The sequence below is a fragment of the Pristis pectinata genome, chromosome 9 (genome assembly GCF_009764475.1).
Source record: "Pristis pectinata isolate sPriPec2 chromosome 9, sPriPec2.1.pri, whole genome shotgun sequence".
NCBI lineage: Eukaryota > Metazoa > Chordata > Chondrichthyes > Rhinopristiformes > Pristidae > Pristis > Pristis pectinata.
The window spans coordinates 4,498,008-4,524,845 of NC_067413.1; the positions used below are offsets into that span (position 1 = coordinate 4,498,008).

Consider the following 26,838-nt stretch of genomic DNA (forward strand, 5'->3'; position numbering starts at 1 on the left):
TCCATAAGGCTTTCCTATTTGAATATTTTGAACACCCCCCCCCCCACTTATTGATCAAATTTCAGATCATCTGCAATCACACTGCAGATTAAACCTAGAGTTGTAATACTGTGCCCAAGGATAATAAATATTTATTTCTGGAGGGTTCGAAATTTTGAAGTGGGAAATTATTAAGCCTGCTTGGTTAGAACATCTCCCTGGGTGACTGCTGCTCCAACTCTCAAATATCTCGACACCATCCAGGACAAATCCACCTACTCCATTGGCACCCCACCCACCACCCTGAATATTCATTTCCTCCACCGCCAGTGCACAGTAGCTGCAGAGTACACCATCTACAAATTGACTGCAGTTAGGACATCAAACAGTCCAGCACAGGAACAGGCCCTTCGGCCCACCATGTCTGTGCTGACCATGATGCCAAATGAAACATCCCATTTGCCTGCACAAGATCCCCATCCCTCCATTCCCTTCACATTCATGCATCTAAATGTCACAATTGTATTTGCTTCCACCACCACCAGGCAGCGCATTCTAGGTACCTACCACATTGGTAGGTTTAAAAAAAACTTGTCCCGCACATCTCCCCTAAACTTTCCCCCTCTCACCTTAAACCTATGCACTCTTAGTATTTGAAATTTCCACCCTTGGAAAGATACCAACTGTCTACGCTGTCTATACCTCTCATAATTCTAAAAACTTCTACTAGGTCTCCCCTCAGCCACTCCAGAGGAAAGAAATCCAAGTTTGTCCAACCTCTCCTTATAGCTCATACTCTCCAATCCAGGCAGCATTCTGGTGAACCTCTTCTGCACCCTGTCCCAAACCCTCCACATCCTTCCTGTAATGGGGCAACCAGAACTGAACACAATACTCCAAATGTGGCCCAACCGATGTTTTATACAGCTGTAACATGAAACATCAGGACCAATCTGACAGCATCTGCCAGACACACACCAGCCATCATCAATAACAACAGAAGCAGGTACATAGGAACACCACCACTGGCAGATCACACACCATCCTGACTGGAACTTCATTGTTGCTGGGTCTATATCCCACAACTATCTCCCTAACAGCATTGTGAGAGCACCTTCACCAGAAGGACTGCAGTGATTTAAGGGGTGGTTCACCAAGATCTTCTCAAGGGTCAATTAGGGATGGGTGACAAACGTTGGCCTTGCCATCGATGTCCATTACTCACATATGATTAAACCACCTGCTGTGTACATCACCGGTTGCAAAGAGGATACAGGGGCAGAGAAGGTAAAAGAATAGATTTACTAGAAAAAGCACAATTTCCCTGTCATGTTACATGGAACATTTCTCAGTCCATAAGACTACTTAGTGTTGGGCATCACAAATAATTTGATACAACGGAGAGACACATCTTCCCTGTGTCAGGGTAGATTCCACCCCTCTTGCATGCTCTACTGGTCAAATAAAATCTTTTTACCTTAACTTTATTTTCCCGCACTAACCCCAAATTCCTCAGTTCTTTCCAGGCAGGACTTTCACAGTGAACGACAGGGCCCTGGGGAGTGTTGTTGCACAGAGGGGCTTTGGAGTACAAGTACATGATTCACTGAAAGTGGAATCACAGGTAGACAGGGTGGTGAAGAAGTCTTTTGGTACACTGGCCTTCATATATTAGGGCTTTGAGTATAAAAGTTGGGAGGTCATGGTGCAGTTGTACAGGACGCTGGTGAGGCCGCACTTGGAGTATCGTGTTCAGTTTTGGTCGCCCTGCTATAGGAAAGATGTTATTGAACTGGAAAGAGTGCAGAAAAGATTTATAAGGACACTGCCAGGTCTTGAGGGACTGAGTTATAGGGAGAGGATGGACAGGCTAGGTCTTTATTCCTTAGAGCGTAGGAGACTGAGAGGTGACCTTATAGAGGTGTATAAAATCATCAGGCAGGGACACAGCTAGTGGTTTCTTTCCCCAGAGCTGGAGAATTAAGAATTAGAGGGCACAGGTTTAAGGTGAGAGGGGAAAGATTTAATAGGAACTTGAGGGGCAACTTTTTTTTACACAAAGGGTGGTATCTATGTGGAACGAGCTGCCAGAGGAAGTGGTTGATGCAGGTACAATAACAACTTTTAAAAGACAGTTGGTTAGGTACATGGATTGGAACAGTTTAGGTTATAGGCCAAACGCGGGCAAATGACTCTGATCCATAAAACTTCAGGCAGGCCACATTTGGAGTATTGTGTGCAGTTCTGGTCGCCCCATTACAGGAATGATGCGGAGGCTTTGGAGAAGGTGCAGAAGAGGTTCACCAGGATGTTGCCTGGATTAGAGGTTGTAAGCTATAAGGAGAAGTTGGACAAACTTCTTTTCTCTGGAGTTATTTTCTGAGGGGCAGACTGATAGAAGTTTATAAAATTACGAGAGGCATCGACGGTAAATTTTGTCCCCAGGGTATAAATGTCAAACACTAGAGGGCATAGCTTTAAGGTGAGGGGGAAAGTTTAAAGGAGCTCTATGAGACAAGTTCTTTTTTTAAAAACACAGAGAGTGGTGGTTGCCTGGAATTCATTGCCAGGGGAGGTGGTGGAAGCAGTTATGATAGCAGCATTTAACATAAAATAAGATCTTTATTAGTCACATGTACATGGAAACACACAGTGAAATACAACTTTTGCGTAGTGATTTTGGGGGGCAGCCCGCAAGTGTCGCCACGCTTCCGGCACCAACCTAGCATGCCCATATCTTCCTAACCCGTACGTCTTTGGAATGTAGGAGGAAACCAGAGCACCCGGAGGAAACCCACGCAGACACGGGGAGAACGTACAAACTCCTTACAGACAGCGGCCGGAATTGAACCTGGGTCGCTGGCGCTGTAAAGCATTGTGCTAACCACTATGCTACCGTGCCTTCAGACAGGGACTTGAACAAGCAGGGAATGGAGGGATTTAGTCCCTGTTTTCAGGAAGAAGAGATTGATTTAAATTGGATTCATGCTTGCCATAGAACTCATGGATTGAAGAGCCTGTTCCTGCACTGTTCTATGTTCCATATTAAACCCCCGTAAGAATTTTGTACATTTCAATGAGATTATTTGAGATTCTCTGCCATACTGCCCAGTAATAGCAGTTTTAACAATCTGCTTGACACTCCAAATATTTGTTCATCTAAGTGATTAGCTCATGCATGCTGCCCACACACTGACCCCTTCCATCATTGTTCCTGCAGTGCTCCATCTTCTTACCAAAGTGTGACTGTAGGTGGCAGGGATCCTGATTCAGAGCCTTGGGCACAGGATGTGGTTATTTTGTCCATCTGGCTGCTGCTTGCTCACTGAAAGACAGCTCCAATTCATCCCACTCCCCCTACAATAAACCAGCAATTAATTCTCCTGTCTCAAATCTCAGTAATTCCTTGTACAAAATAAAGTTCTGGCCTCTATTTCAGGTAGTTCTGCTACAACTCGATAGTTATGTTCCTCAGAAACGTTGTGTTATAGAAAGTCACGTTATAGCAGAACAGACTGTAGTTGACTTCAGGTTTTCCCAATAGCACTATAACCAGCGTGGCCCACTTAATGGAAATAGCATTCCCTAATCCAGGACCCCTCCAACCCCGGTCATTCTCTCTTCTCCCATCAGGCAGAAGATACAAAAGCTCAAGAGCAGGCTAAGCATCCAATTCAGTGAAGGGAACCCCAATATGAAAGAAACGATTCCTACAGCATTTTTCACCACATCTGAAAGCTCTTTACAGACAATACAAAAATCCTGAGAACACGTACCACCAGGCTCAAGGACAGCTTCTATCCCACTGTGATAAGACTATTGAACGGTTCCCTAATACGATAAGATGGACTCTTGACCTCACGATCTACCTCATTATGACCTTGCACCTTATTGTCTGCCTGCACTGCACTTTCTCTGTAGCTGTGACACTTTACTCTGTATTCCATTGATCTGTACAAACAGTATGCAAGACAAGTTTTTCACTGTACCTCAGTACAAGTGACAATAATAAATCAATACTAATCTACCTTGATGTGGCCTTGCACTTTATGTGTCAACTTGCACTGCACTCTCTCTGTAACTGCAACACTATATTCTGCATTGTTTCCCTTTTTACTAGCTTGATGTACTTGTGTATGGAATGATCTGCCTGGATGGCACACAAACAAAGCTTTTCATTGTATCTCAGTACATCTGACAATAATAATTACCAATTGCATTATAACCAGTTTGCGTTATGGAAAAACACGTTGATGCTGGATGAACTCAGCAGGCCAGGCAGCATCCGTGGAGAAAAGCAGGTGGTCAATGTTTCAGGTCAACACCCTTCGTTGACTGCCTGCTTTTCTCCATGGATGCTGCCTGGCCTGCTGAGTTCCTCCAGCATCATCGTGTTTATCATCTAGATTCCAGAATCTGCAGTCCTTTGTTTATCCAGCCGCTGTCTGTAAGGAGTTTGTACGTTCTCCTCGTGTCTGTGTGGCTTTCCTCTGGGTGCTCCGGTTTCCTCCGGGTGCTCCGGTTTCCTCCCACGTTCCAAAGACATATGGGTTAGGAAGTTGTGGGCATGCTATGTTGGCGCCAGAAGTGTGGCGACACTTGTGGGCTGCCCTCAGAACATTCTATGCAAAGACGCATTTCACTGTGTGTTTTGATGTACATGTGCCTAATAAAGAAATCTTATCTTGTCTGCTAGTTATTGAGACTCCCATGAATGGAAACAGCTACTCTTAATCATTACTCAAATAAAAGCTCTGTTAAATCCCTCCTTAACCTTCACTGATCAAGCAATCCCTGCCTCTCCCAAGTACCTGGAGCTGCAACAACCGTCTTAAGGTACCCAGAGTTACTCAGAAGGTCAAACCAATGATTCATAAGATCACACCACTCACTCTTAAACCTCATGGCAGCCAAAGAGCAAAGTCACTGAGCTGCTGACTCAAGATTCTAATTAAACAGCAGCGCAAAGCCCAAGCATTAATCTTTCCCTGCAGGTATTTATTCAACGGGAATGCTTTCCCAGGTGAGTGGAGGTGCTTTAGCTGTCCATGTGAACGTTACCTCTCGGTCAAGACCAGCTGCCACTGTGACAATATCCCCAGTCTGATTATTGATGGTGAACATGTTTGAGGAAGGGCTGCTCGGTGTCTGGGAAAGGATCTTGTATCGGAGTATGCCATTGGCTGTGTTTGGGTCATCAGCATCAACCGCAGTGACAGTCATTACAAATGTACCTAAGGGAGGGAATGGAAAACATTAATGGCCAATACAAGTTAAATGCTTACGGAAAAATTAAACAATTATTCCATTCATTGCAACATCAAATCCCCAAGACGAAATACAGATTGGAGACATGGTGAGCATACATTTCCACCTTTATTAGATACACATTTTCAGGGTCAAGTTATATGACCATGGGGGTCACCGTGGAGGCAGCAAGCATCACCAGCTCTCTCAGTCGCAGCCCAGTCCAGTCTCAAAGATTTTATCATTGTCAGTATTCCACTTTTTATCGAGGCCATTAAGCTGGAAACAGTGCAGAAAAGATTTACTAGGGTGTTGCCAGGAGTTGAGAGACTGAGTTATAGAGAGAGGTTGAGCAGGCTAGGACTTTATTCCTTGGAATGTAGGAGACTGAGGGGTGATCTTATAGAGGTGTATAAAATCATGAGGGGCACAGATAGGGTGAATGTGCACTGTCTTTTTCCCCAGGGAATGGGAATCAGAACCTAGAGGGGAAAGATCTTAAAGGGACCTGAGGCGCAACATCTTCATGCAGTCGTTTTCCCAAGGTTGGGAAATCAAGAACGAGAGGGCATAGGTTTAAGGTGAGAGGGGAGAGATTTAATAGGAACCCGAGGAGCAACTTTTTACTCCAGGTGGTCCGTATATGGAATGAGCTGCCAGAGAAAGTGGTTGAGGCAGGTAAAATAACATTTAAAAGACACTTGTACAGATACATGGACAGGAAGGGTTTAGAGGGATATGGGCTAAATGTGGGCAACCTGGACTAGCTTAGATGGGCATCTTGGTTGGCATGGAACAGTTGGGCCGAAGGGCCTGTTGCTGTGCTGTATGACTATGACTATTTCTGACCTGGATATTAAGTGCTCCTTAATCCCGAGACTGTTCAAAAGGAACCATCAGGGAAGAAATAGTCACTCAAGACCTCCTCTTGTTAACCCCTCTCTGAATCATGCTTGTGAATGACTCTGTACCCTGGAGTATTATGCCATCCTGCACCACTCTGCCTACAGAGCAACCCCCTCATCCCAGAGACTGAACTGTTAAACCTTCAGTGCTCCAGCTACCAGTGTATCTGTACAGGGACCAAAACCACACTCAGTAGATCCAATGGTATGACTATCCATTCTCTGTACAACTCTAAATGAGTAACAATTCATCCTGGTGACTGGTCTAACAAGATTTATTCAACATGGTGGGGGGGGGGGGGGGGGGGTGGTGGTGGAGGGAAAATACAGTTACAAACCAGAAAACCATCACTGTGCATGTGTTTTGAAAAATTCAGAAGATCTTGAGGTCACGTAACAGATATACTTGGGCGTAAACCACAATGGCAACGTTCCAATGGTTTTTGCATACTTTGGATTGCACACATCACAAGCTCACTGGCAAACATACCTGGCTTTGACCCTTCAGGAACAGATCCGTTCCAGATTGGGTACAGAAACTCGGGCCGGTTGTCATTCATATCAATAACATTTATAACAATGTCGATTGGGTTCTCCACCTGATTCCCATTCAAGTCCACTGCATGAGCTCTGAGCTGCCGGACAATAAGCACAGTTTATAAACACGGTTTATAAGAGCTACAAAGATCAACTCAAAACCAACATTACCTTCCAACATCCACCCCCCAGCACAGCCCACCAAGAAAGTATGGCTCCCATTTATGCTTTCAAGCAGTTTATGGTTTAGCAACATTTATTGCAGAAACTTTTGGATTGCAAAGAAACTTTACCATCAGGGTAACATCTAAGACTTTGCAAGACTGATTGATGGGTCCATCCGATAAGATGCTTTATACCTCTGGATTTTGTTGTAAATGGAACCAATTAGAAGTTGTCTCCAAACCAACAGTTCATGTTAGGAGGACTCTCATCGTATAATGAGTGATCAGTAGGGCCCTGGATTGTATTGTAGAACAGAGGGACCCAGGAGTATATGATTCTCTGACAGCAGCCTCACAGGTAGACAGGGTGGTGAAGGCAGAGTGTGGCACGCTGGCCTTCATCAGTCAGGGCATTGAGTATAGGAGTTGGGACCTAATTGTACAAGATGTTGGCAAGGCTGCACTTGGGGGTAGTGGGTACAGTTTTAGTCATTGTTATAGGAAAGACATCATTAAGCAGGAAAGAGTGCGAAGATGATTTACGAGAGCAGGTACTTCTAGGGTACAGGAAGTAGATAGAAGGGTGACTGTCAGGGGAGAGAAAAAGAAAAAAAAAGAGAAAAGGCAGATAGAGCAGAGGACCCCGGAGACCGTTCCCCTAAATAACAGGTTTTCCACTTTGGAAGCGGTTGAGGGGGATGACCTGCAGGGATCAAGCAGCAGTAGCCAGGGCTCTGGCACTGGGACCGGTGCTCAGAAGGGAAGGGAGGAGAAGAGGAAGGCGGTAGTGATAGGGGACTTGATAGTCAGGGAAACAGATAGGAGGTTCTGTGGCAGTGAGCATGAATCCCGGATGGTATGTTGCCTCCCAGGTGCCAGGGTCCGGGATGTCTCTGATCGGGTCCACAGTATCCTTGAGCGGGAGGGAATGCAGCCAAAGGTCGTGGTACATGTTGGTACCAATGACATAGGTAGGAAGAAGGATGAGGTCCTGAAAAGTGAGTTTAGGGAGCTAGGCAGAAGGCTGAAGAACAGGACCTCAAGGGTAGCAATCTCGGGATTGCTGCCAGTGTCACGCGATAGTGAAGGTAGGAATAGGAGGAGATGGCAAATAAATGCGTGGCTGAGGAGTTGGTGCGGGGGGGGGGGGGGGGGGGGGGGTTTAGATTTTTGGATCATTGGGATCTCTTCTGGGGAAGGTGGGGCCTGTACAGATTGGATGGGTTACACCTGAACCCGAGGGAGGCCAATATTCTTGCAGGCAGGTTTGCTAGGGTGGTTCAGGAGGGTTTAAACTAGTTTGCGAGGGGGATGGGAACCAGAGGGGAGGTCAGAGGAAGAAGTGGATGGGGAAAAGTCAGATCTAACATTTAGAGAGGCTTTGAGGAAGGAGAAGCAGAGTATAGGGTATAAAAGTGGAAAGGTGGATGGGCTAAAGTGCATTTACTTAAATGCAAGAAGCATCAGGAATAAGGGTGATGAACTGAAAGCTTGGATAAGTACATGGGATTATGATATTGTGGCTCTTGCAGAGACTTGGCTGTCACCAGAGCAGGAATAGATACTGAATATTCCTGGATTTCAGTGTTTTAAAAGGGTTAGGGAGGGGGGGAGAAGAGGAGGAGGGGTGGTGATACTGGTCAGGGACAATGTTACAGCTGCAGAAAGGGTGGATAATGCAGAAGGATCCTCCCTAGAGTCAGTATGGGTGGAAGTTACGAACAAGGAAGGAGCAGTTACTCTACTGGGGGTATTCTATAGGCCCCCACCCCACCCCGGTAGCAGCAGGGATACTGAGGTGCAGGTTGGGAGGCAGATTTTGGAAAGGTGCAAAAATAACAGGGTTGTTATCGTGGGAGACTTCAACTTCCCAAATATTGATTGGCACCTGCTTAGTGCCAAAGGTTCAGACGGGGCAGAGTTTGTTAAGTGTGTCCAGGATGGATTCCTGTCACAGTATGTTCACAGGCCGACTAGAGGGAATGCCATATTAGATCTAGTATTACGTAATGAACCGGGTCAGGTGACAGATATCTTGGTGGGTGAGCATTTGGGAGACAGTGACCACCACTCCCTAACCTTTAGCATTGTCATGGACAAGGATAGGAGCAGAGAGGACAGGAAGATATTTAATTGGGGAAGGGCAAATTATGAGGCTATAAGGCTAGAACTTGAGAGTGTAAATTGGGATGACGTTTTTGAAGGGAAATGTACTATGGAGATGTGGTCGTTGTTCAGGGATCTCTTGCAGGATGTTAGGGATAAATTTGTCCCGATGAGGTAGAGAAGGAATGGCAGGGTGAAGGAACCGTGGGTGACAAGAGAGGTGGAACAACTAGTTAGGAAGAAGGCGGCAGCATACGTAAGGTGTAAGCAGCAAGGATCAGACAGGGCTTATGAGGAATATAGGGTAGCAAGGAGGGAACTTAAGATGGGGCTGAGGAGAGCAAGAAGGGGACATGAAAAGGCTTTGGTGAGTAGGGTTAAGGAGAATCCCAAGTCTTTGTTCACGTATGTGAAGAGCAGAAGGATGACGAGAGTAAAGGTGGGGCCGATTAGAGGCAAAGGTGGGAAGATGTGCCTGGAAGCTGTGGAAGTGAGTCAGGTTCTCAATGAATACTTCTCTGCAGCATTCACCAAAGAGAGGGGCCTTGATGATGCTGAGGGTAATATTGGTGAGGGTAATATTGGTAAGGTTAATATTCTAGCGCATGTAGATATCAAGAGGGAGGATGTGTTGGAGTTGTTAGAAAATATTAGGACAGTTAAGTCTCCAGGGCCCGATGGGATATTCCCCAGGCTGCTTCGTGAGGTGAGGGAGGAGATTGCTGAGCCGTTGGTTAGGATCTTTGAGTCCTTGTTGTCCACGGGAGAGGTGCCAGAGAATTGGAGGGTGGCAAATGTTGTCCCCTTATTCAAAAAAGGTAGTATGGATAGTCCAGGGAATTACAGACCAGTGAGTCTTACGTCTGTGATGGGCAAGCTGTTGGAAAGGATTCTAAGAGATAGGATCTATGAGCATTTAGAGAATAATGGACTGATTAGGGACAGCCAGCATGGCTTTGTGGAGGGAAGATCATGTCTCACAAGCCTGATAGGGTTCTTTGAGGAGGTGACCAGGAAGATTGATGAGGGTAGTGCAGTAGATGTGGTCTACATGGATTTTAGTAAGGCGTTTGACAAGGTTCCACATGGTAGCTTCTTCACAAGGTCAGAGGGCATGGGATTCAGGGAGGCTTGGCCGTGTGGATTCAGAATTGGCTTGCATGTAGAAAGCAGAGGGCTGTGGTGGAGGGAGTGCATTCAGATTGGAGGGTTTGTGACTAGTGGTGTCCCACAAGGATCGGTTCCTGGGACCTCTACTTTTCGTGTGATATTTATTAATGACTTGAATGAGGGGGTAGAAGGGTGGGTTAGCAAGTTTGCAGACAACACAAAGGTTGGTGGTGTTGTGGATAGTGTGGAGGACTGTCGAAGCTTGCAGAGGGATATTGATAGGATGCAGAGCTGGGCTGAGAGTAGCAGATGGAGTTCAATCTGGAGAAGTGTGAGGTGGTACACTTTGGAAGGGACAAACTCCAAGGCGGAGTACAAGGTAATGGCAGGATTCTGGGTAGTGTGGAGGAGCTGAGGGATCTGGGGGTTCATATCCACAGATCCCTGAAAGTCACCTCACAGGTGGATAGGGTAGTTAAGAAAGCTTATGGGATGTTGGCCTTGTGGGATCGAGTTTAAGAGCCACGAGGTAATGATGCAGCTCTATAAAACTCTGGTTAGACCACACTTGGAGTACTGTGTCCAGTTCTGGTCACCTTATTATAGGAAGGATGTGGAAGTGTTGGAAAGGGTGCAGAGGAGATTTACCAGGATGCTGCCTGGATTGGAGAGGAGAGACTTAAGGGAGCTAGGGCTCTTACTCTTTGGAGAGGAGAAGGATGAGAGCGAGACTTGATAGAGGTATACAAATTATTAAGAGGAACAGACAGAGTAGACAGCCAGTGCCTCTTTCCCAGAGCACCAATGCTCAATACAAGAGGGCATGGCTTTAAGGTAATGGGTGGGGAAGTTCAAGGGAGATATCAGAGGCAGGTTTTTTTACCCAGAGAGTGGTTGGGGCATGGAAATGCGCTGCCTAGAGCGGTGGTGGAGGCAGGTACATTGGTCAATTCAAGAGTTTGTTAGATAAGCACATGGAGGAATTTAAAATAGAGGGATATGTGGGAGGAAGGGGTTAGATAGTCTTAGGTGTGGTTTTTTAAAGGTCGGCACAACATTTGTGGGCTGAAGGGCCTGTATTGTGCTATGGTTCTATGAATGTTGCCAAGGACTCAGGGACGCGAGTTTCATGCAGGCTGGGGCTTTATTCCTTGCAGCATAGGAGGAGGGTTGATCTTATGGAGCTGTATAAGATCACAAAGGGCATAAATAAAGTGAATGCAAGCAGTCATTTTTCCCCAGAGAAGGAATCAAAAACTAGAGGGCACAGGTTTAAGGTGAGAGGGGAAAGATTTAAAAAGGGACCTGAGGGGCAACTTCTCACACAGAAGGTGGTTCGCATATAGAACGAGCTGCCAGAGCAAGTGGTTGAGGCAGGTACAGTAACAACATTTAAAAGATACTTGGACAGGTACATGGATAGAAAAGGTTTGGAGGGATATGGGCCAAATGCAGGCAAATGGGACCAGCTTAGATGGGTCTGCATGGATGAGTTGGGCTGAAGGGCCTGCTTCTGTGCTATGTAACTGTATAACTATAAAACTATGTCAGTTTTTTTTGGGGGTGGGGGCCCTCTCCCATTAGTACCACAACCCTGCACTTCCCCACAATTCTTTCATCCTCAGCCAATGCCAATGTTGAATCTGCTTCCGCTGCCCTACGGGCGCCATGTTCCAGATCAACAACTCGCAGTGTGCCGATATCCCTCTCCTTTTCCCCATTGTGGACCTGTTTCCAATCTGTGTTCCTCAGGCTACTGACCCTCCTGCCGCTGCAACAGTTCCTCCCATCTAAATGCTTCATGTTGAATTCTTACTCAAGAAGTGAGAAGCTTACATGGTAGGAAGCTATCTGCTCCCGATCCAAAGGTTTGGTCACAGCGAGCTGGCCGGAGATGGGACTGATGGTGAAAATCCCAGTTTGGTGGCTGATCTGCTCCTGGTCCAGTCACACTGTAACGCAACGAGCCGCTTTTATCTCTGTCTGATCGGATCTGTTCGTCAATAAAAAGAAATGAGAGACGTTACTCATCACCACTGAAAGCATCCTATCTGACTATAACCAGATATGGTACGGCAACCCGCTCTGACCAAGTCCATAAGAAATTGGAGAGAGTTGTGGACACAGCCCAAGTCCATCACGCCAAACCAGCCTCCCCTCCACTGACTCCGTCTACACTTCTTGCTGCCTCAGTAAAGCAGCCAACATAATCAAGGACCCCTCCCACCCTGGACATTCTCTCTCCCCCCCACCCCCCGCCTCCCCCCCCCCCCCCCCCCCCCCCCTATTGGGCAGAAGATACAAAAGCTTGAGAACACATACCACCAGGCTCAAAGACAGCTTCTATCCTGCTGTAATCAGACTCTTGAATGGACCTCTCATATGCTAAAGATGAACTTTTGATCTCCCAATCTACCTCACCGTGGCCCTTGCACTTTATTGGTATTGGTTTATTATTGTCACTTGTACTGAGGTACAGTGAAAAACTTTGTCTTACAAACCGACTGTACAGATCAATTCATTACACAGTGCAGTTACATTAAGTTAGTACAGAGTGCATTGAGGTAATACAGGTAAAAAAACAGTAACAGTACAGAGTAAAGTGTCACAGCTACAGAGAAAGTGCAGTGCAATAAGGTGCAAGGTCACAACAAGGTAGATTGCGAGGCCATGAGGTCATAGTCCATCTCATTGTATAAGGACCTGTTCAATGGTCCTTACCACTGTGGGGTTTATTGTGGGGTTATTTGTCTACCTGCACTGCAATCTCTCTGTAACTGTAACACTAATCTGCATTTTGTTTTCCTTTTGTACTACCTCAATGTACTTATGTATGGAATAATCCGTATGAAATGTCATGAAAACAAAAGCTTTTCACTGTATCTTGGTACATGTGACAGTAATAAACCAATTACTAGCACCCAGTCATAAGTAAATACCCTCCACTTCCATATACCCTTTCACATCATCTTAAGATGCTTTACAGACAATGATGCATTTTCAAAGTTTGGCCACTATTATCATGTGGAACGACATTAGCCAGAATTGCATGAGATCACATTTGGTCAATGGACAAACACTAGACACATCGTTGGGGTTAACTCCTGAGCTCTTCTTGAAAAATCCTGTGAATTTATAATTCAACCTTGTGTAATGGAACAGAAGTACCTAGGAGTACAAGTGCTAGTTCATTGAAAGCAGTGTCACAGGTAGACATGGTGGTGAATAAGGCATTTAGCACGCTGGCCTTCATCAGTCAGGCACTGAGTATAGGAGTTGGGACATTGTGTTGCAGTTGTACAAGTTGTTTGTGAGGCTGTACTGTGTACAGTTTGGTCGCCGTTATAGGAAAGACGTGGTTAAACTGGAAAGGGTACAGAAAAGACTTACGAGGATGTTGCCAGGACTTGAGGGCCTGAGTTATAGGGAGAGGTTGGCCAGGCAAGGTCTTTATTCCTTGGAACATAGGAGAATGAGGGCAACCTTATAGAAGTGTTTAAAATTATGGGAGGCATAGATAAGGTGGATGGTAACAGTCTTTTCCCCAGGGTAGGGGAGTCCAAAACTAGGGGGCATAGGTTTAGGGTGAAAGGAGAAAGATTTAACAGGGTCCTGAGGGGCAACGTTATATGGAACGAGCTGCCAGAGGAAGTGGGTGAGGCAGGTACAACCGTATCATTTAAGAAGCACTTGGATAGGTACATGGAGGAGTGGGGCTTGGAGGGATATGGCCCGAACACAGGAAATTGGGACTAGCTAGGTGGGCACCGTGGTCAGCATGGACTGGTTGGGCCGAAGGGCCTGTATCCATGCTGTATTTGCTCTATGTCTCTACAACCTTGGTTTAATAGCTCAATCAAAGACACCCCCTCTGACAGCGGAGTACCCCATCAGTAATGCATCCAAACACAAGGCCAGATTTCGCTGCTTTGTTCTATACAATGGAACTCAAACCCACTACTTTCCAAGTCAGAGGCAAGAGCTGCCAGCTGAGCAACTGTGAATGCAAATATAATCCTTGAGTTATTGTAGAAACAATACCTACTGTGGTGTGCTGAAGAGGTATTGTGCATTGTAGCCAGTGGGTTAATAAAGCTTGAAGGAATTGTGTGGGTATATTTTACACATTAAACCAATGAATGCAAGGTTTTAATTTAATGGAGTCTTAAAGGCGCTCCAGAATTTTATAGAAAACAGTGCACAAGTCTCTGTAAAAATAGTTTCTAAATCTTGCAAACCAATTATCAAATGTAAAACCACGGAGCCCACAAGAAGCATTCTTCTTCAATGATGCAGCACAGGAAGGCAGTTTGGCCCACTGCATCTCTGCTGGCTCTCTGATTAATTATACCACTTGCTCCCTACAGCCCCACTTTCGAAAGTAGTGCAGGAGGCTGTCAAGTCCACACTGAGTAACCCATGCAGCTTTGGTCTCCTTACTTAACAAGGGATGCATTTACACTAGGAGTACCAAGGATCCCCACCATCTGGGTCACGCCCTCTTCTCGCAGCTACCATCAGCAGGAGATACAGAAGCCTGAAGTCCCACACCACCAGGTTCAGGAACAGCTACTTTCTACAAACCATCAGGTTCTTGAACCAACTTGCACAACCCCAACCCTACCTCAGCAACGGAACACTACGGACCACCTCTTGTACTACCATGGGGCTTGTCTCTGATCGGTATCTTCTTTATTGGACCGTTCTAGTTTTTGCATCAGCCTTTTTTCTCTCTTCATTGTCTTGTAAAATTATGTTCTGTGTGTTGTCTGTACCTATGTGCCTGTGATGCCGTTGCGTTTTTCATTGACCTGTACCTCACCGTACCTGTGCACATGACAATAAACTGACTTGACTTCAGAGAAGGCTCACAAGGTTGGTTTCTGGCACAGGAGAGGTTTGTCTTGTGAGGAAAGAATTGAGCAGGTTGCATTTATATTCATTGGAGTGTAAAAGAATGAGAGGTGATTCGTATTAAACCATACAAGAATCTGAAAAGGCAAAGTCGAGTTTATTGCCATACGCAAGTGCAATAAAACACTTACTTGCAGCAGTATCACAGGCACATGGCATTATACAAGCAGTATTCACATGGAAAACAATTATGCACAATATTTACAAAAAAAGAACACAATTAGAACAAAAAAAAGTCCACTTTTTAGTGCCAAGTGATCATAAGCGTTGCTATACTGAGGCAGCGATTAGGCTTGTGCTGGTTGGTTCAAGAACTAAGTGGTTGAAGGGAAGCAGCTGTTCTCGAACCTGGTGGTGTGGGAACTTCAGGCTTCTGTACCTCCTGCCCGATGGTGGCTGGTGAGAAGATGGCATGGCCCAGATGGTGGGTTTCTTGATGACAGACGTTGCCTTCTGGAGGCCAGCGCTCCTGTAGTTACTTACCGATAGTGGCAGTATGGTGTGACAGGGTAGATGCTGAAGGCACATTTCTCTTGATGGATTAATCCAGAAAAAGCATTGAGGGGTACATGAATGGGAATTTAGTGTTGGGATAAAGGATCAGCCATGTACTAAGCAGGCTCGAAGGACCAAGTGTTCGACTCCCATTCCTATTTTTTTTCTGGAGTTCACATGGAGGCCGACTGGCAAGGATGGTAGATTTCCTCACCGAGCATTAATGAATGAGATGGGTTTTTATGACAATCTGGTAGTTCCAACGTCAACATTACACAGACTGGATTTTTATTCTTTTCCTTAATCAACCAAGTTTAGAGGCGTAGAGAGAACTGGCACAGGAAAAGGCCCTTCAGCCCACTGAGTCCATGCCGACCATCAAACCACCCATATACATTAATCCTGAATTAATCCCCAATCTCTCTTTACCCCCCCATATTCTCATCAACTCCCCCCAGGTTCCACCACTCACCTACACACTAGGGGCAACTTACAGTGGCCAATTAACCCACCAACCAGCAGGTCTTTGGAGGAGACTGGAGCACCTGGGGGAACCCACAGGGTCACAGTGAGACCACCCCCCCCCCCCCACCCCCGCACCAAAACACACAGCATTGGAGGTTGGGATTGAACCTGGGTCTCTGGTACCCAGTTGCGCTGATGACTTTTTTTTAAACCAGGTGTGGTGAGATTTAAACTGGTCTCTCCAAACTAGTGATCCAGTATCTCCACAACCATGCTAGCGTATAGCACACTAATAAAACAAACTTGCATTTCAATAGTCTCCTTTTCATTACTTTGAGTTGCCTTGACGGTTGAAGCAGTAGCAGCAGTCAATGTTGCAAAGTCCCTTGTAAATTGCTTGTTCTCATCTGATTAGTTTAGAGCTGGATAAAATGCCGGCACAACATTCTGGGCTGAAGGGCCTGTACTGTGCTGTAATGTTCTATGTTCTATATATGTTCTATTATCAGCTTAATTTGGCATTGTGCTGAACAGGGCCAAATTAAACTAAATCTCTTCTGCCTGCCCATGACCCTCCAATCCCTGCATATTCGGTTAGTGTGACGCTTTACAGCGCCAACGACCCGGGTTCAATTCCGACCACTGTTTGTTTGTACGTTCTCTCCATGTCTGCGTGGGTTTCATCGGATGCTCCCAGTTTTCCTCCCACATTCCAAAGATGTACAGGTTAGGAAGTTGTGGGCACGCTATGTTGGCGCCGGAAGCGTGGTGACACTTGTGAGCTGCCCCCAGAAAACTATGCAAAAGATGTATTTCACTGTGTTTCGATGTACATGTGGCTAATAAAGATATTGTGTCTTATCTTCATGTGTCTAACAGCCTCTTAAACGTCACGATCGTATCTGCTTCCACCACCACCTCTGGCAGCCCGTTCCAGGCACCCACCACTCTCTGTGTAAAAAAAACTTGCCCCGCACATCTCCTTTAAACTTGCCCCCCTCTCACCTTAAATGCATGTCCTCTAGTATTTGACATTTCTACCCTGGGAAAAAGATTCTGTCTACTCTATCTTTGCCTCTCATAACTTTATAAACTTCTATCAGGTCTCCCCTCAGCCTCAGACGCTCCAGAGAAAACAACCCAAGTTTGTCCAACCTCTCCTTACAGCTCATGCCCTCTAATCTAAGCAGCATCCTGGTAAACCACTTCTGCACCCTCTCCAAAGCCTGCACATCCTTCCTGTAATGGGGCAACCAGATCTGCACACAATTCTCCAAGTGCGACCTCACCGAAGTTTTATACAGCTGCAAGATGACTCCCTGACTCCTATTCCATTCCCCACTCCCTGTCCCTTCCAACATTTTCCCCAACTAATTCTTAAATGATCCCAGGTTCTATAACCTCGAAGACGATAGAACATCCATTGACACTATTATAGACCCAGGCTTAAAAAAAGCTGCTTTAATTTTATTTTGGGAGTTGTGGATTCAGCTGGTTCATTCAGAGTTTATTTCTTTAAGCCTGTTTTGTAATATACAACTAACTGGTTGTGGGAGTGGTTGCTATGGTTTGCTGGGTCTCTAATGAGTCTGTACATCATTACAATTTTAGAATCATCTTTTCTCTGCTCCTGTTCAATTAAACAGACAGCTACATTCATGGTCTGTCCAACTGACTCGTTCTACTTTCCCTAGTAAGTCCCAATAGTGACTCCATTCAAAGACACATTTTTACTATGTGGTGAGACAACTTCATGAGCCCCTACAAGTCCTTCTGGTAAAGGAATTCTTACAGTGCCAATGGGAGAAAGCTCCAGAATTTAGACCCAGCTACAATGAGGGATAGACGATATATTTGCAAGTCAAGATGGAATTCAACTTGGGAGGAGAACATATGGGGGTGGTGGCGGGATGTTCCCACATACCTGCTGCCCCTCTCGGTGGTAGAGACGCAGGTCTGGGACAGCTATTCGAATGCACAGGAATGTAAGAAGCTGCAGTGAGTAATGGACTCAGCGCAATACATCACTGGCACATCCCTCCCTACAACCTGAACGGTCCATGAACCCATCACTTATTTCAAGTCAGTAATAATAAAACTGATTCTGGTTCTTTTTATTTATTTACAGCGTGGTAACAGGCCCTTCCGGCCCAACGATTCCGCACCGCCCATTTTGAACCCAATTAACCTACCTGTACACCTTTGGAATGTGGGAGGAAACCGGAGCACCCGGAGGAAACCCACGCAGACATGGGAGAACGTACAAACTCCTTACAGACAGCGACGGGAATCGAACCCCGATCGCTGGCGCTGTGATAGCGTCGTGCTAACCGCTACGCTACCATGCCGCCAGCACTCTAGTTACATATTTATCTCCAGTAACAAAAACCCCAGCGCTGGACCCCTTGAGGGACACTTACCCTGACCAATTCCTGTGGGAAAGTACCACGGGCGTTTTCAGGCACACTGATTGGTGGGATGACCCAGTCTCTCTTCTGCCGTTTCAGCTGGCCATTGTTCTCCAGCCGGAAGCCTGGGAACAAGATATCCGGAACATTCTGTGGCAGGGCGACCCCATTTGGTTTCCAGCTCTGTCAATGCACAATAATTGGCAAATTTTAATGAACTAAATGTAAACTTGCCTCAACTAACCATTACAATTTCATCAATAATCAACTTCTGGTTGTTTCAATTTAGTAAAATGGCTCCTTCTAGTAAGTGGTCAAGAATTCCAATTTGTATTCTATGAACTTGTAAGCGCACCCTCATCCTCTCACAACTACCATCGGGCAGGAGGTACAGAAGCCTGAAGTCCCACACCACCAGGTTCAGGAACAGCTACTTCCCTTCAACCATTGGGTTCTTGAACCAACCTGCACAACCCTAATCACTACCTCAGTATAGCAACACTATGACCACTTTGAACTACAATTAACTTTTTTTTGTTCTAATTGTGATCTTTCTTGTAAAAATTGTGTATAATCCATGTTTAATTTATGTCTTTTGTGTGGATGCTGCTTATCTGATGCTATGTACCTGTGATGCTGCTGCAAGTAAGATTTTTATTGCACCTGTGCATACACGTACTTGTGCGTATAATAAACCCAAACTTTGACGTGGGTCCGTGTGCAATTCTGGTTGCCTCATTACAGGAAGGATGTGGAGGCTTTGGAAAGGGTATAGAAGAGGCTCACCAGGATGCTGCCTGGATTAGAGGGCATGAGCTGTAAGGAGAGCTTGGACAATCTTATGGTTGTTTTCTCTGGAGTGGCAGAGGCTGAGGGGTGATCTGATAGAAGTTAATAAAATTATGAGAGGCAAAGATAGCACAGACATTCAGAATCTTTTTCCTAGGATAGAAATGTCAAGTACAAGAGAGTGTGCATTTAAAGTGAGTGTGGGAAAGTTTAAAAATGTGTGGGTCAAGTTTTTTTTTTACAGAGAGAGTGGTGGGTGCCTGGAACGGGCTGCCAGGGGTGGGGGTGGAGGCGGATATGATAGTGGTGTTTAAGAGGCTGTTAGACAGACACATTAATCTGCAGGGAATGGAGGGATATGGATTATGTATAGGCAGAAGAGATTTAGTTTAATTCGGCAGAGAAACAAAGGACTGCAGATGCTGGAATCTAGATCCTTGAGGAAGGGTCCTGACCCAAAACACTGACCGTCTGATTTCCTCCATGGATGCTGCCTGGCCTGCTGAGTTCCTCCAGCATCTTGTTGTTTTTTTTTCCATTTAGTTTAATTCGGCATTACACTTGGCACAGACGTCATGGGCTAAAGGGCCTATTCCTGTGCTGTACTGTTCTTCTTTCAGACGGAGAAACTCTGCTCACTCCAGGTCTCTCTGGTGCTGAGCTACCTTGGATTATGGGCCACTTACAGGGAGCTGAAGGAAAGCTCACTGACAAACACATGAATACAGGTCAAGCATCATCTGTGGAGGCAAATGATTCCCTCACAATACTGACCCATGACATCACCTCAGGTGAGGGTCTCTGGCAAGTCCTTCTCATCCATCTCCAAACTTCCATTCAGGCCAAATCTAAACCCATTATCCATTGGGCTTCCCTGGCCCCTTTTCCAGCCAAGGCCTCAACTCTAAACCTCCATACACACCAAAATATTCTTCTCAAATCCCTCCACCGTTTCACTCTTCAAGTGTGCTGCACATACGTAAGATCATGGCTGATCCAGTCTTGGCCTCAACATCACTTCCCTGCTCCCTCCCCATTCTCCATACCCCAACTCTTTCGCCGTTCCAATGTCCGTCAATCTTGGCCTTGAATATATCCGATGACTCCGCTCACACAGCTCTCTGGGGCAGAGAATTCCAAAGGTTCTTCACCCTGAGAAATTCCTCCTCATCTCCATCTGAAATGGACAACCCCTTACTCTGAAGCTATGCCCTCTGGTTCCAGATACACCCACATCCTAGATATCCCCATGAGCAGAAATATGCCCTCAGCACCCAGCCTGTTCCTCTCCCTCAGAATCCTTGTGTTCCAATAAGATCACCTCTCTCTCTCTCTAATCCAATGATACTCAATCTGATCAGCTTTCCTTCATGAATCAACACCTTCATTCTAGGAATCACTGAGTAAATCTTCTCTGCACTGCTTCCAATGAAAGCACATCCTTCCTTAATTATGGAGGCCAAAACTGCACACGGTACTCCAGGTGCGGTCTCATCAGTGCCCTGTATCCTCAAAACTTCTCCTCTTTTACACTCCATACCCATTGTAATAAAGTCCCAACATTTTATTAGTCTTAGGGTCAGTGAGCATGGAAACAGGCCCTTCGGCCCACTTGTCCATTCTGACTGAGGTGCCCATCTAGTCCCATTTGCCCTGTATAACTCTAAACCTCTCCTATCCAAGTACTTATTTAAAAGACGTTTCCACATTGTTTTTGTACCTGCCTCAACTACCTTCCCTGGCAGCTCGTTCCAGCACGCACCAACCTCTGCGTTGAGTTGCCCCTCAGGTCCTTTTAAATCTTTCCCCTCTCACCTTAAACCTATGCCCTCTAGTTTTTGGTTCCCTTTCTCTGGGAGAAAGTCTTCCCAACTACTTGCTGTACCTGGATGCTTACTCACTGTGTTTCATGTACTTGGATCTCCAGATCCCCTTCTACTGAAACTTTTTTCAGTGTCTCTCCTTTTAAATAATGCTTTTTCATTCTTCCTTCCAAAGTGGACAACCTCACACCATACCACACTGTACTCCATCTGCCAACTCAGTTAACCCATCATATTCCCTCGCACCAATCTTTGTATCAGTCGCAAAACTGGCTACAGTTCTGTCATCCAAATCATTAATGTAGTTTGTAAATAGCTCCCAGAAATATTCTAACTACAGCTTTGCAATTCTCTATTGACCCTGGCCTGAACAGCTTTCTTTGGGGCAGCATGTCCCAGATTTGCACAACATTTTGTAGGAATCAGAGCTTAACGTAGAACACATAAGGCCTGGACAGCGCAGAGTCTCAGAATAAAGTGGAATTTGTTGCCACAGACGGCTGTCGAGGTCAAGTCATTGGGTGTATTTAAAACGGAGGTTGATAGGTTCTTGATTAGTAAGGGCATCAGAAGGTAACGGGGAGAAGGCAGGAAAATGGGGTTGAAAATAAAAATCAGCCACGATTGAATAGTAAAACAGACTCGATGGGTCGAATGGCCTAATTCTGCTCCAAAATCTTATGGTCTTAGAACAGTACAGCATAGGAACAGGCCCCTTGGCCCACCATGTCTGTGCTGAGCATGATGGCAAATTAAACTAATCCCATCTCCTGCACAAGATCTATATCCCTCCATTCCCTGCACGTTCACATGCCTGCCCAAATGTCTCTTACATGTTTCCTGACTAGAGCTCAGACCTAATTCAAAGGTTTTGCAGTAGCATCAGAGATGACCAGCTTTTAAACAACTACAGAGGCAGTGAGGTGGAGGAAGGGTCCGCAATGGTGGTGTGGGAACAATGTGCTCCTGTTCTGGTGTTTGGGAACAAAGGGGCGAGAAGCACCACTTTGAACATTGAAAGGGGCAAATAAATTTACAATTACGTCACTCCACAGGAGCCTGAAACACACAGCACCAAGCTCACACAGCTGGAGAACTTTACAAAGTCATGCTTCCCAAGTTATAATTGCTGGTTTAACATCCAAACACAACTAAAAATAGGACATTACAGATTAAAGAACCACCGGACATTGTAATTGTATGGACATTGTAAAGTCATTCAATCAAGACTTTAAATATTTACTGAATACTGACAAACGCTCTTCAGCTCAGGCTAGGATAACATTTGGGTTCTGTCACCGAATTAGGAAGTAGCCTCTGTTATAGAGCAGCTGGATCCTGTACTGTGAATGTCAGCACCAAGTACACGCGCTGACAGCCTTAACAGTAGAACAAAATGGAAAGATAGCTGGACTACGTGAATATTTTTGACCTCTACCAATGATAGGAAGTACCGCCTGAAGGGTTTCACTTTTTTTTCCCCCATCTAAATTTTAACTTTTAGAAGAGGTCAAACAGAATTTTTCGTGGTGTATTTCAGAACACTAGCATTAACGAGTTTCCGAGAAATCTCTCTTGCCAGGGGACTGGTTTAAGACGATGGTGAAACAAAGAGCGGGGAGGAGAGGGTGCAGAGGAGTTGCTGGGGCAAAGCATTTGGAGAGGCTGGGTTGGGTTTCCTTGGAGTGGTGGAAGCAGAGGCGGAATCTGAAAGAGGTGGCGTAGATGGGGCAGGGCGTAAGGAAGCTTGTCCCCATGGTAGAGGTGTCTAAAACTAGAGGGGATAGGTTAACGTCATGTACCAGGGAAGCAGGCCCTTCAGCCCAACTGGTCCACGCCTATCAATATTCCCATCTAAGCCGGTCCCATCTGCCCGCCTTTGGCCCATAACAGTCTAAACCTTTCCTGTCCCTGTACTTGTCCCAGTGTTAAATGTTGTTAATGTACCTGCCTCAACCACTTCCTCTGGTAGCTCATTCCATATACTGACCACCCTCTGGGTGGAAAAGTTGCCCGTCAGGTCCGTATTAAATCTCTCCCCTCTCACCTTAAACCTATGCCCTCTATTCTTGATTCCCCAACCCTGGGTAAATGACTGTGTGCATTCACCCTGTCTATGCCCCTCATGATTATATACACCTCTATAAGATCACACCTCACTCTCCTATGCTCCAATGAGTCCCGGCAACATCCTCGTAAATCTCCTCTGCACTCTCTTCCAGCTTAATGACGCCTTCCCTGCAGCAGGGGAACCAAAATTGAGCACAATATTCCAAATGCAGCCTCACCGTCTTGTACAACTGCAACACAAGGTCCCAACCCCTATACTCAATGCCCTGACTGATGAAGGCCAGCGTGCCAAAAGCCGCCTTCACCACCCTGTCTTCCTGCAACGCCACTTCCAAGGAACCATGTATTGGCTCTCCTAGGTCCCTCTGTTCTACAAGGCATGGGGGAAGAGGTTTAGAGGGGCTATGGAGGAGGACTGGAATCTGGAACGCACTACCCCAGTGGACGGTGGACACAGTGCGTTCATTTAAGAACATTTAAGTATCTAAGCTACTGCTTGAATCCCCAAGGCACAGAAGGCTGCATGCTCTGCTAAATGTGATTAGTGTAGGTGTGTACTTGATGGCATAGACATGGTGGGCTGAAGGGCCAAGAGTAGAGAAGGAATATTCAGAGCACACACCTTCCTGGATGACAATAGAAACTAGAGAAAGAAGTGAAGAGAAAAAAAAGTAAATTGGTTTATTGTTGTCACATGAACTGAGGTACAGTGAAAAACTTTGCTTTGCATGCCATCCATACAGATCATTTCATCACATCAGTACACTGAGGTAGTACAAAGGATAAGAAACACCAAACAGGAGTGTAAGAAGTGATCACTGGAGGGTATGTGGAGAAGTCTAGAAAACAAATAAAAGAAAAAAAAATCACCCAAAATCTAACAAATGGAGAAAGTACACCTGGTGTTAAACAAAGAGATATAGGGACATGTGTAGAAAACTTTTGGTAGCAGAAGGCAAGACCTCAGTAACAAGTTAATGCCACATTTGGGAGCTGTAGTTGTAGACATTGATAGGATATGAATGGTCAGAAAGGAGATGCAAAATCCTTTGGCGTTACCCAGATAGATTGCGTTCCGAGAACCTGAAATGGAGTTGGAGCTAGCCAACGTTGGTCATCCCAACAGTGTAAAAATCTGGGCTGGACTTACAGTGCAGCTCCAAGCTCTTTGGGATGTGACGACAGTGTTGTGTAGAGATGGGAGATCGCAGTGCATTGTTTCAACCAACAGGGGAGTTTCCTCCAGACTTGAGGGGAAAAAAACTCCTCTCTCAATCAACATCGCTGAAGGAACTTTCCTGCTCTCTCTCATTGCTGTGTGGGATATTACTGTCTGATCTCCTACATCACTACAGTAGTATTGTTCTAAAGTACTTCATTGGCTATGAAGTGTTCTGAGACCTCAAAATTGTGAAGAGTACTATAAAAATACAGGTCTTTGATCCTCTTCTTTAGAAAAATGAACTGTATATGTTATTCAACAGATGCTAAGATTGCGAGCTATAAATCATCACAGCATAGCTCTACCCGACTCATACTAACTAAACAAAATACACAGCTTACAGAACAAGCTTTCAGTCATAACCACAAACCAGAGATACACTAGAAAGCTCCTGAACATATCGATCCCAGAAGTTGTATTATACCATTTGATTGCAAACTAGATTTCCAAATTAAATGACATCTATTAATCAATGCAAGGGTGCTCTGTGATCCGTGGAGGAGGATCGATCAGGGCTTTCAAAGAGGAATTGGATAGGCGCTCGACGGGCAAACAATCCATGGGGTTGAGGGGAGAAAGAGTGGGAAGATAGGACTAATTGGATTGCTCCAGAGAACTAGTGTGCAAATTATGGGCCAAATAGCTTCTGTCTACATCATTAATGATCCCAAAGACCAAAATAAATAATACTAGGAATACATGGTTAAGACTTCCATCTGGGACTCTATTCAGGGGTGATCGTATAAAGGTGTATAAAATCTTGAGGGGCATAGATAGGCCATGGTCTTCTTCCCTAGGATTGGGGTATCAAGAACTAGAGGACATAGGTTTAAGGTGATAGGGGAGAAATTTAATAGGAACCTGAGGGGCAACTTTTTCACCCAGAGAGTGGTCTGTATGTGGAATGAGCTGCCAGAGGAAGTGGTTGAGGCAAGTACAGTTACAGCATTTAAAAGATACTTAGTCACGTAAATGGATAGGTGAAGTTCAGGGGGATATGGGCCAAACATGGGCAACTGGGACTCTTGGTCAGCATGGACCAGTTGGGCCAAATTTTCCTTACTGTATACGATCCCTTTCAGGAAGTCTCAAAGCATGGGATAGGCTGAGTGACTTGGAAGAACCTGACCTCAAGGGAAGCTGGGGTTAGGTTACCTTCTGTCCACTTTGCTTGGTTCTGCTCTCTGGTCTAACAGTCAACTTGATGGCAGCTTGCCACTGCTGTTGTGACTGAGCTTCACGCGCTGTTATTATAAACTTCAACTGCTTTCCGGAGATTTGAAAGCTTTTGGCTGCGTACACCACCCCGTCCTGCTGGACTCTGAACTTCGGGTTGCTCGTCTCATAGTGAAACAAAAGATTTCCAAAGCAGTCGTCGAACTCCACTGCAAGAGAGGACAATGCAAAACATTTAGCTTCCCAAGAAATCCCATGCACAAACGATAGCATTGTGGTTAAGTAACAGGACCGATATCCAGTGACTACTGATCTAGAGATAACAGTTCAAATCCTACAACAGCAGCTGGGAGGAAGTTAAATTCAATTAAATCTGGAATTTAAAAACACCAATATCAGTAGCATGAATTATGACCCCCCCTGGATTCCCATACTGTGCTTCAAGGAAGAGTGGTCTCCCCAGTCCTGAGACAGTGTCTTCTCCTGAGACAGGATTTTGACGTTGACCCGAAACAATGACAATTCCTTCCCCCCACCCCACAGACGCTGCTCAACCCACTGAGTTCCTCCAGCAGATTGGACACACAAGAGATGTCAGACACTGGAATCTAGAGCAATAAACAAGAAGCTGGAGGGCAGCATTTGAGGAGGGTAATGGACAGTTGACATTTCGGGCTGAGACCTTTCGCCCGGAACGTCAGATGTCTATTTCCCTCCCTCTGCTAGCAGATTATTTGTTGTTCAAGGAACAGAATCTATCACCCTACATTTTCTGGCCGATGTGACTCCAGCCCCACCTACTTTGCTGACTCCTAACAGCACCCTCAGCCCTGGGATAGGCAGAGGGGTCTTACCAGTGGCGTCTACATCACATGACCAGATAACCAAGCAACCATCAGGTTCTTGGAACTTACCTGCACAACCCTAACCCTACCCCAGCAACGGAACACTACGGACCTCCTCTTGCACTGCCGTGGAGTTGACTCTGATTGTGTTTAATTTTTGCACTGATGTCATGTTTTGTATACAGTTTTTTTTGCTGTCTTGTATAATTTGTGTTGTTGTCTGTACCTATGTGCCTGTGATGCTGCTTCAAGCAAGTGTTTCATTGTACCTGCACCTCAATGCACTTGTGCACGACAGTAAACTCCACTTGATAATAATGCAGCAGAGTGGCCTAGACCTTGGATACTGTGTACAGTTCTAGTGATTCTGCTCTAACTCCATCTACAAGTTTGCAGATGATACCACCGTAGTGGGCTGTATCTCAAACAATGACGAGTCAGAGTACAGGAAGGAGATAGGGAGCTTAGTGACATGGTTTCATGACAACAACCTTTCCCTCAATGTCAGCAAAGAAAAAAGAGCTGGTCATTGACTTCAGGAAGGTGGGGGGTGGGGGGGAGAGGGCAGTGCACACGTTCCTGT

The 26,838-nt window shown here is 45.6% G+C and overlaps 1 protein-coding gene across 1 annotated transcript in view; it reads right to left on the minus strand.

The window, feature by feature from the left end:
• Window positions 1–26,838, minus strand: part of LOC127574549 (cadherin-2-like) — a 192,159-nt gene that overhangs the window by 55,370 nt on the left and 109,951 nt on the right. Inside the window, 6 exon segments of the mRNA XM_052023620.1 lie at window positions 5,041–5,213; window positions 6,622–6,766; window positions 11,885–11,968; window positions 11,970–12,041; window positions 18,343–18,513; window positions 25,390–25,619. Coding sequence (XP_051879580.1) covers window positions 5,041–5,213; window positions 6,622–6,766; window positions 11,885–11,968; window positions 11,970–12,041; window positions 18,343–18,513; window positions 25,390–25,619 — 875 coding nt within the window.